The 13,361-nt window shown below is 44.2% G+C and overlaps 1 protein-coding gene across 4 annotated transcripts in view; it reads left to right on the top strand.

The window, feature by feature from the left end:
* The window catches only part of SLC35A1 (solute carrier family 35 member A1), a 92,410-nt gene extending 81,871 nt beyond the window's left edge, over positions 1–10,539 (top strand). For all 4 annotated transcript variants that reach the window (XM_029595444.1, XM_029595445.1, XM_029595446.1 and 1 more), the window contains exons 6-8: positions 2,219–2,395; positions 3,325–3,459; positions 10,131–10,539. In XM_029595444.1, coding sequence (XP_029451304.1) covers positions 2,219–2,395; positions 3,325–3,459; positions 10,131–10,264 — 446 coding nt within the window. In that variant the 3' untranslated portion in view covers positions 10,265–10,539. The remainder of the gene's footprint in view (positions 1–2,218; positions 2,396–3,324; positions 3,460–10,130) is intronic.
* Positions 10,540–13,361: the final 2,822 nt, after the last annotated feature.

Here is a 13,361-nt window from a genome sequence, read left to right as displayed (position 1 = left end):
ATATCACATCGGTTTCCAGATAACTAAAGGAATAGGGTGGTAACAGCCCTATTTTACATTAAAACATGGTATTAAATAGATATAAGAATATTTTACATTATAACATGGTAATAAATATAACAAGAATATTTTACATTATAACATGGTAATAAATATAACAAGTTGTAACAGAACTAACAGGAGTACATGGAACATTAGACTATAGTATATAACATAAATGGCTTGTTGATGAGGATAAATTATGGTAAGGAGAGCAGGGAGTGTGGGGGGGGGGGGGGGGAAAGGGATGTGTGGGAGGAAGGTAGTGATAGGGAGGGAAAGGGTGGTGTGAGACATACATCCCATTGGTCCTGAGTCCATCTGCCTACACGCTAGAAAATGGAGAAATTACTTACCTGATAATTTCATTTTCTTTAGTGTAGTCAGATGGACTCAGCATCCCACCCACGGCTGCTCTGGAAATCGAGAACCTCAGATAACAAATCTCGAAACTAAGCGAATACAGGTAAGCCAAAGCCTACAACCCAGTTCAAGACATCCACAGTTGTCTGGTGTCAGCGTTTATTGTTGGCGTGCCCTGGCGGTCTCCAGTTTAAAAATATTATATATATATAATTAGTTGAACCAGTTCAAGGTTTATCAAGTTTAACCAAATATTAAGCACCATATATCCACACTGACTTTTCGAAGAGAATACTGAAGAGCTAGGCTTACAACACAGGGGTATATGTAGGGTGACGTCAGCTTTGAAATCTGACTCCATCTCCCATCTGCTATCAGGAGTACACTATACCCATTGGTCCTGAGTCCATGTGTCTATACTAAGGAAAATGAAATGATCAAGTAAGTAATTTCTCCATTCTCTGCCTCCATCTGCTGGTAGGGTTACAAAACCCACTTGTCTGAACTGATCTGTTGTATTTCAGGAATGAAAATTAGCAGATAAGAACCAATTTTCCTGTTTAGAAAAAGAGAATATAATATCCTGTGAACTTTATCATCAGTTTTTTCTTCTTGTGAAAATATTTGATTTTTTTGGAATTAGCAGGACAGCTTTTACTGAAGTAAGGAAGAATAAATTCAAGGATTGCTTTTTCTAAAGTTAACCTGTTATATTCCAAAAAATAATAATAATAAAGTTTAAACTTACTTTGTCACTGAGAAAATAGGTGGCAGGTTCCTGACCGCTTTCCTTCCTCCTCTCCATTTTTTCATGCTTTTGGCAATTTCAGAAGCTTCTAATTCCTCTCTGTCAGCCTGCTGAACCATTACTGAGTGAGGATTTTGTGTGACTTTTAATAATGATAGTGGAAAAATTCTGATATTTTTCCACTATAGAGAGATTCCATTGAAGTCTGTGGAAGTGAAGGTAGGTGGGTTACTGTTATCCTGTCAGGATGTCTGCCTTGAAAAGAGTGTGAAATAAGATGCGTGCCAGTGGTGAGCAGGATGATGACAATGAGAGGGAGCTCAGGGAAGGGGACTCTGGACAGTCTTCTTAGTTTCTGTATTGCCGCTTTAAGATACAACTGCAGTGGGGTATGTCTTGCAAAGGTGAAAATGAGTCTAGATTGACATGTCTGGCTTAACTTTGTACATTGAATAGCAAGGTAAGCATTATTAAGGATTCAAAGGAAGTTGCTGACCATGTATTTGCCAAATTCTGTGAGAGATCCTAATATATTTCGCATGTGTTAATGAATTTTGCTTCTGTGGTGGATGCATTGGCTGGTAAGCAGCAATAAGCTGCACTTCATTTTTTTTTTTTTTTTAATGAAAATCTTTTAAAGGCAGAAACACTGCCACAGAATATACCATGTAGTATATTAGATTGTCTCGTCTCCCAGTGGGCACTGTCCATCCACTGACTCCCTGGCGGCTATTCAGAAAGTCACTGTGTTTGGACTGGGCCCACCTAGGAGGGGGGGGGGGGGGTGTCAGAGAACAGCCAGAAACAGTCACTGATCCTTAATATTCTTTAGCACCTTTTAAAGAGATTTTCTCCCTTTATGTACATAATATGCTACACTGAGTAATGTGATGCCATTAAACATTATGACCCATCAGCTATTTTCTTTTTGTTCAAAGCTAATGAAACAGCTCTCATTTGGCTTACAAGGCTCACTGCAGGCTTCCTTTTTCACTGTCTTGTGGCGTGTGTGGCTGCTATCGGTGTTTGCATGATTTGAACTTACCCAGTATTCTTCTTCCAATCCAGGAGTTTACTTTGAGAAAGTTTTGAAAAGTTCCGACACCTCTCTGTGGGTGAGAAATATTCAAATGTACATCTCTGGCATCTTGATTACTTTACTTGGAGTCTACATATCAGATGGATCCCAAGTCATGGAAAAGGGCTTTTTCTATGGCTATACATCCTTAGTCTGGTTTGTGATTTGTAAGTATCTGGAGAGACGGTAGCATTGTTGTCATTCACAAGAGCTTTTTGTAACGCTGATGATTTAGGGTCCTTTGTTTTCAGTTTAAACCTATTTTTCCCATAAATTCTTGGATTTTTCCAAAGGTTGCAGTTGTTTTAAACCGATATTCACCCTAATGTTAGGATGATTAAAAAGCTGCTGCAGATGCAGCTTTCCAAGACCTCCAGCTACTGCAGTAGCCAGCGTGGGCCAAAGCACATGGCGCACTCCCCCACCAGTGAAAGCGCTTGCTCTCCAGTGCCGCCCATGCTGTGTTTCAAATCCCACTTCCTCACCCTCCCAAGCAGCCCAAAGTACCTGATGTCTGGTGCTACAAAAATGCATTTGAAGCAGGCCCTGTCCAGTAGAAGCACTTCCTGGCCCTGGCCCAAAGCAGAAGTGCAATGCTGGCAGAGCGTGGGGGTAAGCAGGCTGCTGAAAGAGAGAGGACAAACCTGGAGCCTCCACCAGGAAGGATGAATGCCATTGCAGTGTGGGGGAGGGAGAAAAGGACACGCTAGGCAGGGGATGCGGGTAGAGATGGGGATGCTGCTGAGCAGGTGGGTGGGAGAATCTGCTTAATGTTGTTTTATGGTCCTGGCTTCTGTCCACCCAAATAAACCGATATTTACCCGGAAAAATGAGCCTTTTTTTTTTAACTGGTTTTCTCCTGTTTTTGTTCTTGTGATAATAAACCCTGATAAATTCCACAGAAAAAATAATGAACAGTAAAAACCAAAAATGAAGGTCCTTACTGATGATCTACTATATCATTTCTTTATGGTCCTGTTTATTCAGAGATACTAAGAAAAATTGTCTTGTTTTTCAAAGTACTGGATTTCAGTTGTGTTTTTTTTATCTTCTTGCACATTTGCTTTTAATGTATGCATCTTCTTTCACGTTGCAGTTCTGTCCAGCGTAGGTGGTCTCTACACTTCAGTTGTTGTAAAATACACAGACAACATAATGAAAGGATTCTCGGCGGCAGCAGCTATCGTTCTTTCCACCATTGCATCCATTGTGCTGTTTGGTTTACAGATAAGTAGGTTACTAATTTCATTTTTTAGCTTTGTATTTGATTATTTTTCTAAGAGTCCCCATACACATGGTTTCCACTCACTGTAGGGCAGTGAATGGTAGTTTTTATGCCTTGTGGAATATGCTGTGCTGCCCTCCATGAGAGTTAAACATGTGGAGTATCAGATTATGTGTAATGCTTTCGATATGGCTGATGGTGTAAATTGAAGCAACCGTGTATTTACGTTTGCTTGAATCCTTGAGGATTTCTTTTTTTTACATAGAATACAGTGCCAGGCTCATTGCACAGTAGCTGGATCACAGTCTTCTTCACGTCCCAGGAAGGAAGACAAAAAGTCAGTACTAGTCAAAATAATTTTTGATCTAGTGATTGCAAAGGCCGCAGGGTAACTAGGTGGCATAGGTTCCAGTTCTGTGGGTGTTTGAGCACCCCCAATATTGTCTCCTGCACTCCTGCATATTGGGAACTGGGAGCTCCGTGCTGCAGGGGAAGGAAGTGTTTGTCTCTTAGTTACTGCTCCCGCCTCCCCTTCCCCTGCAGCCTATTGGCTGACTGTGGAATGTCTGACCAATGGAGGACTAGAGAGCAGCAGCAGTCTAGGACAGACCAGCTTCCTGAGGGGCAGTGGAGATGGGAAAAGCTGGTGATAGAAGGGCTAGAAAGGAAAAGAGAGACAGAAGGGCTGCTGGGAGTTAGTTGTAAAGAGGAGACCGGCTGGGAGAGGAACTGAAAGAAGGCGTTATGGCTGGGAGAGGAGGCACAGTGAAGGGAAGAGGGACTGGGAGTAGAGTTGAGGGAGAGGAGTAGACACAGGCTGTGAGGTTGAGAGAGGCATGGGGAATTGCCGAGAAGGCTGACAGAGAAGGGACATGGGCTATGAGAAGGGAAAGGGGGATACAAGCCAGGAGAGAGCATGTGGGCTGTGATAAGAGGAGCAGGGGTGAGTGGTTAGGTGAAGGAAGAAAGAAGGTGAAGAGGTCTGGGAAAGGCGCTTATGTGGATTGGGGTGGGGGACTGATAGAGAAGGTAAACCGAGGGAAGGGTTGAGGGAAGAGGCAAGAAGAGATGAGGAGGAAGATGGAAGTGGCAAGAGGGGGGTGAGACGAGGAGGTGAGGGAAGATTGAGCTGTGGAGAGACATCTGGTGGATAGAAAGAGATTATACACATGGAGGAAAAACACACGGAGTTAAAATAAAAAGAAATAAAAGGAAGACTAGATAGAAAATGAGCTTTAAAAGAAAAAGGAAAGTCTAAGGCAGAGAGGAAACTGAGAAAAAGCCAAGAGCCAGCAGAGACGGGGTTAGATTCAAACTACAGACACACAGGTTGGAAAATAGTTAATTTGGTGAAGATTTCTGTGCTAGTTGGGCAGGGTCAAAGGATGGGATATAGATTGTACCTGCCCTTGATTCCAGCCCTGTATTCAGCAGGGTAAACAAGATATTTTACTGGAAGGTTATGGTGGCCTGTGATAGCATAGGCTCAAAATCTCTTTTAAAAATTGGCAGCGCCAATATTGAGAGGGGCTGTGGTCAGGGCTTGAATTGGGATGAACTACAAACGTAAATAACCCGTTCTCCTGTCGTATCCCACAGGAGACAGCAGTTTTCTCTGGGGTTTCCAAATCAAGGGCAGAGAGTACCACATGGAGCTGCTAGGGCTCAGGACAGGCAAGCAGTGGATTGCTTTATGTGGACTCTGCAGACATGGGGCTGGCTCTGGACTGGAATCTGTGAGTGCCAGGAGGAGGCAGGGATAGTTCTAGAAAAAAATTTAAAAAAATAGTGCCTGGGCTCAGGGAGCGGAGAGCAGGGAAGTGAGCCAAGCTTGTAGAGGAAGGGGAATCTCAAATTGAAAGGCGATTGGAGCCTGCCAATGAAGGGAAGCCTAACATGCTGATGAGGGGCGGGAATCGGTGAAGGCTTGGTTGACCCAAGCCTGCAGAGCAGGTTCAGCTGACTAAGGAGGGGTGAGGAGGAACCTGCTGGGAAGAACTGGGAGGAGAACAGAGGCCGGCTCAGTGGGAAATGGGGAGCAAAGCACTCTGAGGGGATGTAGAGAGTAGAGCTGAAAGAGAAGAATTGAAACCCCCCCCCCCCAAGTACAAAATTCAGAGTGCTCCCATGCAGGAGGGGGAGAATTAAGAGAGTAGTGAGGGGAGATAGATTAGGAGAACGAGAGGAAAGGAAGGTTGAGAAAGTGTGGGGGCAGGAGAGGGAAGAGATTGTGGTGTGGATGGAGAAGGAGGGAGGAAATTGGTGAGGATGAGCTGGGATTGGGGAGAAGAATGAATTGTGGGACTTTGAGTGCTTCCCTAGCTTTTGTTTTGTCCATGTGAGTGTCTCCTGTGTTCACATCACCTGCTCCTAGCTGGATGTTTAAATGCAGGCTGCTCTCAGCTTTACTCACAACCCACTGTGTTGTGGTTTTTTTCTCTTTTGCTGGGGGGCACTGGAATTTCAGCACCTCCAACATTTTCAAATTCGTCTCCTGTGTTAGGTGGGACCCAACAGGCTACAACTCGCCAGAAATCAGTGGGGTTGTTGGGAGACTGGGTAGTGTCCAGCAAGGTCGCAAGGCTACAGGCGGCCGCATGTTTGGGTTTTGTTAGCAAGTTTGGATTATTGCAAACCCCAGTGGTTAGGGCATGGGGGATTTGGGGACCCAGATGTTGGCATAAGTATGGGAGCTAGTATGCTCAGCTAACCAGGATGGCAAAGAACCAATGGTGTAGACGACAAAAAAAACAACTTGGATGAGGAGCAGTATCCTAAAAGGGGTCAGATTTCTAGAGCTGGCAGCTGAGATATATTCTTAGCAGACTGGATGGGCTAATTGTTCTTTATGTCTTGTAGTGCTATGCACAGAATCGGTACTAGTAGTCACCATCATCTGTGGTTACTATGTAATAAATTCACTATCAGGCCGATACAGTACAGTGCACTGTTAGCCTGCACTTGGACGCGCGTTTTCCCTTACCCCTTATTCAATAAGGGGAGGAAAATGCGCATCCAATCCGCAGCACCTAATAGCGCCCTCAACATGCAAATGCATGTTGATGGCCCTATTAGGTATGCCCGCTCGATTCAGAAAGAGAAATGTGCAGCCAAGCCGCACATTTTACTTTCAGAAATTAGCGCCGACCCAAAGGTCGGCGCTAATTTCTTCCAGCACCGGGAAAGTGCACAGAAAAGCAGTAAAAACTGCTTTTCTGTGCACCCTCTGACTTAATATCATGGCGATATTAAGTTGGAGGTCCCGAAGAGTAAAAAAAAGTTAAAAAAAAAAATAAATTTGAATTCGGCCCGCGGCTGTCGGGCCGAAAACCGGACGCTCAATTTTGCCGGCGTCCGGTTTCCGAGCCCTTGGCTGTCAGCGGGCTCGAGAATCGACGCCGGCAAAATTGAGCGTCAGCTGTCAAACCCGCTGACGGCCGCCGCTCCGGGTCAAAAGGAGGTGCTAAGGACGCACTAGTGTCCCTAGCGCCTCCTTTTCCCCGTTTCTACCGCACCACCTAATTTGAATACTGCATCGCGCGCGCCGGGAGAGCGGGCGTTCATCCGCTCTCCCGCGGACTTTACTGAATCGGCCTGCTTGTTTGTCTAGCCTGGGACAAAAACATGTGAGCTTCTAAAACTGCAGACATCTGAAATAATTGAAAGAAATCTCTCTTACTTCAGTGCAAGATAATTTGTAGGTTTTAGATTAGAACAGAAGGTCAGTGTGAATTCTCTCCTGCTGTCAGAGAATTTTGTTTTGTTTGTTCTTAAAAGGGGGAGATATCATAAACTGCAAAGCGTAAAAATAATGATGCTGATGCTCTGGTCTTGAGTTCTACAGGTAATATGATATTTTGATTATTCGTTTTGCTAAAATCGTTTTTAAAGCACAGTAACTTGGTGTCCCGCTATTTCCAAAGCGCTTCGGTCCTTTACAGGTGCATGAGTCACAGTATCCAGGGCTGGAAAAGGCAAACCATGAATGTTAGAGGGACAAAGGGCACTGCTCACTGGAATTGTATTCTGCAGTAATTGCTAAAGCAAAAGGCACTTTTAACTGACTGTAGCTATCTGGAAATAGAAAGTCTGCAAAGCCAAGGCATACTTTGATGTATTGTGCAAAATCCTTCTAGCAGTGTTGTCAATCAAACCTCTTGTCTTTGTGTAAAATAAATAAATAAAAGTTATGCAATTAAATCTTTATTCCAGATGCCAAGATTCATTGAGATGTGTACGTTACTAACATGTTATAGATGTCGTCTTGTCACCCTATTTGCTTTTCACCTTCTTTCTTTTTTACATTCTCCTTTCCTACTCTGGTTCAGGCCAGCAACGAGAGCCCCGACTTTTACGGTTTGGGGAACAAATAAACATGGGGATAACTTGCTGATGCGGCTTTTACTACCCTTAATCATTAAGCCTGATACTTTTGATGCAACTCCAACGTTGCTCTCTGCTTCCACAGCAAGGGTTAAGGGAAATTGGATTCAAACTGCATCGGAGGGCCCTGACTTTTAAGGTCGGGTTAACTGATAAGCATGGGGGTAACCTGCACAGTGCAGCAGATCCTGGCATAAACTTGCTGGGCAGACTGAGTGGATAATTTGGTCCTTTTCTGCCATCATTTCTATGTTTCTAACCTTCTTCAAAGGGTTGCATAAGTTTATGAGTTACAGTTTTGTAAATGATATGCATTTCACTGGGGATATAAAATGTCAGTGTAGATCTAGTTTCCTTTTGCTAAAATAAGCCTTAAACCATCTGTTTGTACTCTGGGATGTTATCACTGTATGCTTTGTCTGCCTTTTAATATAATACCAATAAAAAGATCTTAGATAATCCTTGGTGAGAGAATAGCCAGGAGCACTCAGGTCTGCTCTGCAGGTGGTCCCTCCAAAGCAGGTTTAAGGCACATTAACAGGGGAGTGCAGGAGGACCTTTTATTCCAGTGCTGGCAGGCAGGCAGGCAAGAAGATGGTCTAACAGATGGGAGAAAAGCAGGACTCATTTAGAAAAATGTGTTTTTAGGGTCATCTCTCTCTGGGGAAAGAAGTAATTGAGCTGCTAATAGGAGGCATTGCTAGTTTAATTTAGTGCTAGAGCAGAAGATACCAGTAGTTTTCAGGTCACAATTAGTTTCTATAGCAGGGTCTCCAAAACTGCAGGTTGGGACCCCAAAACCTTTAGCTCGGGTCACAAGTGCCTCATATGGCAGTATTTGCAGTGGAAGCCAGCGTGGGGCCTGAGATGCACTGCCCTCGCATGGGTTTCTGTGGTAACAAGAGAAAGTGCATGAGGAGAGATCAAGGCCACTCCAAGGCCTGTCGGCTTGCACTAGCCCACAGGCCCCTTACTGACTCTCATTAGTAATGCTGCTGCCGCTTGCAGATCACAATTGGACTTGGGACCAGCAAGTAGAGGAGGGGAGGGCTGGGTGTGCATGGGCCAGTGGAGATTGCCACTGCTCCTCTTGCCCCACCCACCACTGTCCCCTAGCCAAGAGAAAAATGTTGCCCCTGTCATTAGGCTGCCCCCTCTTCTCACCATTTGTCATCCATCTTTGGCCCAGGGCCCAGAGGAAAATGTTGCCCCCTGAACCTGGCCTGGGGAATGTTTAGAGGAGGGGCTATTTGAAGAGAGATTTATTTATTTATTTATGCATTTGAGTTTGAAGGTTGGATAAGGTGGAGAGGGAATGACTGTGGAGGGTGAGAGAAGATCAAACTGGGGGATGGAAGTGGACCTTGGTGGGAATGTGAGAGAAGGGTTGGAGGTGAGAGAGGGAAAGGGGGGCTAGGGTAAGAGTGAGGGGCTGATAGGATTAGTTGGAGGTTATAAGAAGAGTTTGGGGGGTGAGAGAGGACCAACTGGAGGATGTGATGGACTGGGGAGGTGAGGTTAAGAGAAGGGGGGTCCTCTGGAGGGGAGGAGGTTAAGAGAGGGGATCAACTGGTGTGAGGAGAGATTTGAGGAGTAATTGTTGGAAGTGGACTATATACATCTGCTAATTTGTTTTGCTCAGCATTTGGGGGGGTCATGTGAATTTTCAGGTGCTAAAATGGGGTCACATTGGATAAAGGTTTGTGAAGCCCTGTTCTTTATAGGTCAGCCCTTCCTCTAGATTAGTATTAGAAAGTATAAATGGGCACATTTTCAAAGGGCCGCATGCATGAAAATCGGGACTTAGGCGCAGGGCCGGGCCCTGTGAGCATTTTCAAGAGGGCTCGGCCACGCGCATGTGTCCCGATACATGCACAAGTACCGGGCCCTGAAAAAGGGGGGTGGTCTGGCCGGGAACGGGCGAAGGGAGCAGTAAGTAATAAAATAAAACATTTAGGGAAAGGTAGGTTAGGTTGAGGGGGGTGGAGAGGAGAGGGGAAGAGGGAGGAAGTGTAGGTAGGGGGGGGTAGGGAAGTTCCCTCCCAGTCTGCTCCTGGGGAACGCCCGATTGCATCGCCCCACAAATTTTACGAAAATGTGCTGCCCCCCCCCCCCCCCATGTTATAAAATCAGGATGTGCCTGTGCCAGGAACTTCGCGCTGCTTTGAAAATCTACCCCAAAGTCTGTTTTAATGTACAATAAAATATGAGTCTTCAATCTATACATAACCTTCAACCTGAGCCCTTACTATTTGAAGTATATCTGATCTTACTTGTTTGTCGTTTTCTTTCAGCTCTAACCTTCACCTTGGGGGCACTCCTTGTGTGTGTTTCTATATATCTTTATGGATTACCCAGACAAGACACCACACAGATACTGCCAGCAGGAGCCAGCCAGCATCTCAAAGAGAAACTGATTCCAGTATGATATTTCCCAGCCACATTGACCCCCTTCAGTCAGTGTCTATGAGAGATGGAATAAGTACCTCCCTTCAAGCAAACAAACTGGTATCCTTAAGACAATAATGGAAGAACAACTTGTTTTATTTCAATCAAAAGGCTGATGGCAGGGCAGGTGCCAGCATGTTCACCAGCAAATCTGCAGCACTGTCCAGTATTGCTGAGCTTGGAAAATATTTTTATCCAAAGTGTTTTACTGATATTAAAAAAAAAAAAAAAAAAAAGCAATGCAGAAGTTTTATTGAGGAAGGTAGAAGGGATGCATGGATCGAGCCTTGCGCTTCATGACCTTGTTAATGTGCTGGGAGCAGAACCTGTACCATGGCTGGCGGGGCTTCTCCTGAGACTGTGGGTGCTGTTGGTGGCAGGGATCTGGACGAAGGAGACGGCTACTGTATAACCAGCTACTTGAAGGAATTACAACTCTTTAGGACTTTTTCTACTAGAATGAGCCTTTTGTTGTAAGAGATGGAACAAAATGTATACAACTGTATTACATTGTTACTCCATTTGTACAAATTCATTTCCATTATTTTGTTGAAGATCTTCTCCGCTGTTACCGTAATTTGGGTATTTTGCAAGGGCAGCGGAACACTTTTGGTTAGGAGGGTGGAGTAACCAAGCTCCGCCCCCATTCCCACTGCCAGTTTCCATCATACATATATTCTTCACATAAATCAGAGAACATAATTATTTATTCCCAGACCAATTAAATGCTTGATTCTAGAATACCAAACATAGTGATAAAAGAGAAAATGACAAAAAATAGCATTACTAATAGAAATGTAATAGAGTAACAACGGCAGTGAAAGATCAAATGGCACATCCAGTCTGCCTAGCAAGTTCCTTAGGGTAGTAACTGCCGCTCCATGTAGGTTACCCCCAAGCCTTACACTAAGGGTAGTAATAACAATCAAAACCAAGCATTATCAAACCCATCACAAAATTACTGCCAACAACATTTTTTTGCAGGGTGAGCAGCCTTCTTGCTGATTCAGACCATGCTGTTACGTGAAAGTGCTTTGCTTTTGGACTGGGCCGAGGAAGCAGTCCTGTGCTTTATTCCTAATGTCAGCTTGTCAGTACCCCGAACAGTAAAAGTCTGGGCCCAGCGATGGCTGTCATCTGGATCCTATTCTCCTTTTTTCCCCCCACCGCTGTTGAAACAGAAAGCGATGTTGCAGTTGCATCAAAATCCTGAAAACTAATTTGTTATGGATAGTAAGCCCCTTGCCTTGTGTTAGGGGAAGTAGCTGCCACTCCATGCAGGTTACCTCCATGCACCCTTTCCATCATGTCCACCTCTAGCCTTTAGAGATCCATGGTGTTTGTCCCATGCCTTTTTGAATTCCTTTACTGTTTAATGTCAGTACTAAGTCACTGTTTGTGATCACAGATCACCCCTTAACATACACATAGATCTCTAGCAACGGGGGCAGCAGAGTAGGATAGTTTCTTCTACACCTCACCATACAAAAAAATTCTGGTGTCACCTAAGTAACAGATTTCCTCCACTACCAGGCATATTGTGAAATAATACAAAATCCTGGGGGGGGGGGGGGAAACTCAGCACCAATGTAGCAAATCTATCATACTGTAGCAGCACTAACTCACAAGACTCCAATGCAACAACTCTACCTATCTATGATTAGGTAACACTGCAAATATTACCCGGGGCTTTTAAAACTGCAGGGCCCTTCTGCAGATGTCCGATCAGAGACATTCATGTCTAAAGACAGGTCCTACATTGTCTCAATAGCTCACGTACAGTATTTTGGGGTAATACTTACATAGCTCCAGTAAAAGCTATCACAGTGTGCCAAGAATACAGTTTACTCCAAGAGACAAATCTGCTGTATCAAAACAACAGTAAATCTCAGGACTCAAACTGCAACAATCCTACCCAGGAAAGAGCAGCACTGCAAATATTACAACAGGCCCTAGAAGAGCAATACTCTTATTGAAAACAGAACTGTGTAGAGTCCTACGCACTAGCAGAATCCCTCACCTTGGTCACACAGAAAGACCAAAAATTAGAAAATAATAAAACCATATTAATAAAAATAAATATTTGAAAACGGCTTATGACTAGAGCATTCAATAATTAAAACCTTATGAAAATGTTTATACATGTCCTAAAACCTCAACATATTTCAAAACAGCAGACACATCAAATAACATCCAATAATGAAACTAGTAAGGATTTAAAAAATATCCTGTTCTTCATATCTAGGGTTTTTTGATTTCCACTCAACCTGAGATTGTCATGGATTGAAAGAAGGAGACCACATAAACTTTATCTTTTCTTTCTGTCGCACCCCCCCCCCCCCTCTCACTTTCACATATACAGAGCTCATTCCCACAGACAGGCTCTCACACACATTCCCTCTCTCCCTCACGTACGCATAGGCTCTGTGGCTACACCCCTGCCCAGCAGTCTTGCTCCCAAGCCCCCTCATTCCCCAGCAGTCCTGCTCGCTAGCCCCTGCTCACGTCTTGGACGCCACACTGTCCAGCAGTCTTGTTTCCCAGCCCTCTCTCCACTCCTGGACTTCACTCCTCAGAGGTCTTGCTCCCCCCCCCCCCCCCCCCCCCCCTGTCTTTTTGAAGAAATTCACTCAAGGCAGCATACAGGAAGTTAGACTGACAAATCTGAATCCCTGGAGGGCTGTAATGTGCCCAAACCTCCCCTAAAGGCAGAATGGTGTGCCGAATGCAGAGGATCCTGTTTAAATAAGCTCTAATGTAGTTTAAAAAACAGGTTAGTCGCTTCCACTTAATAGTTTTCAATACTTCAGCTTGAAAGGGCTCCCTTTATCTTTGTATCTTTATTGGATCTATGAGTCATCTAATGTGCCAAGTCTCTAGGCAGCCTACAGTCAACACATAACAGAAATTAACAAAATAAATAAACATAAACGTTGGCATACCTTACTCTTCAAAGACACAAAACTAAAAAGCAGACAAAAAAAGCTCACAATAATAGCCACAAGTAAATCATAAGAAGGCCTGCCTGAATAAAAAAGTTTTCACTTAGGTATTCATATGTAACTTTTCAGGCAACG

Source organism: Rhinatrema bivittatum, chromosome 3, assembly GCF_901001135.1.
Source record: "Rhinatrema bivittatum chromosome 3, aRhiBiv1.1, whole genome shotgun sequence".
NCBI classification, from domain to species: Eukaryota; Metazoa; Chordata; class Amphibia; order Gymnophiona; family Rhinatrematidae; genus Rhinatrema; species Rhinatrema bivittatum.
The sequence above is the reverse complement of the archived record's forward strand: the minus strand, read 5'-3'. Positions and strand labels throughout refer to the sequence as shown.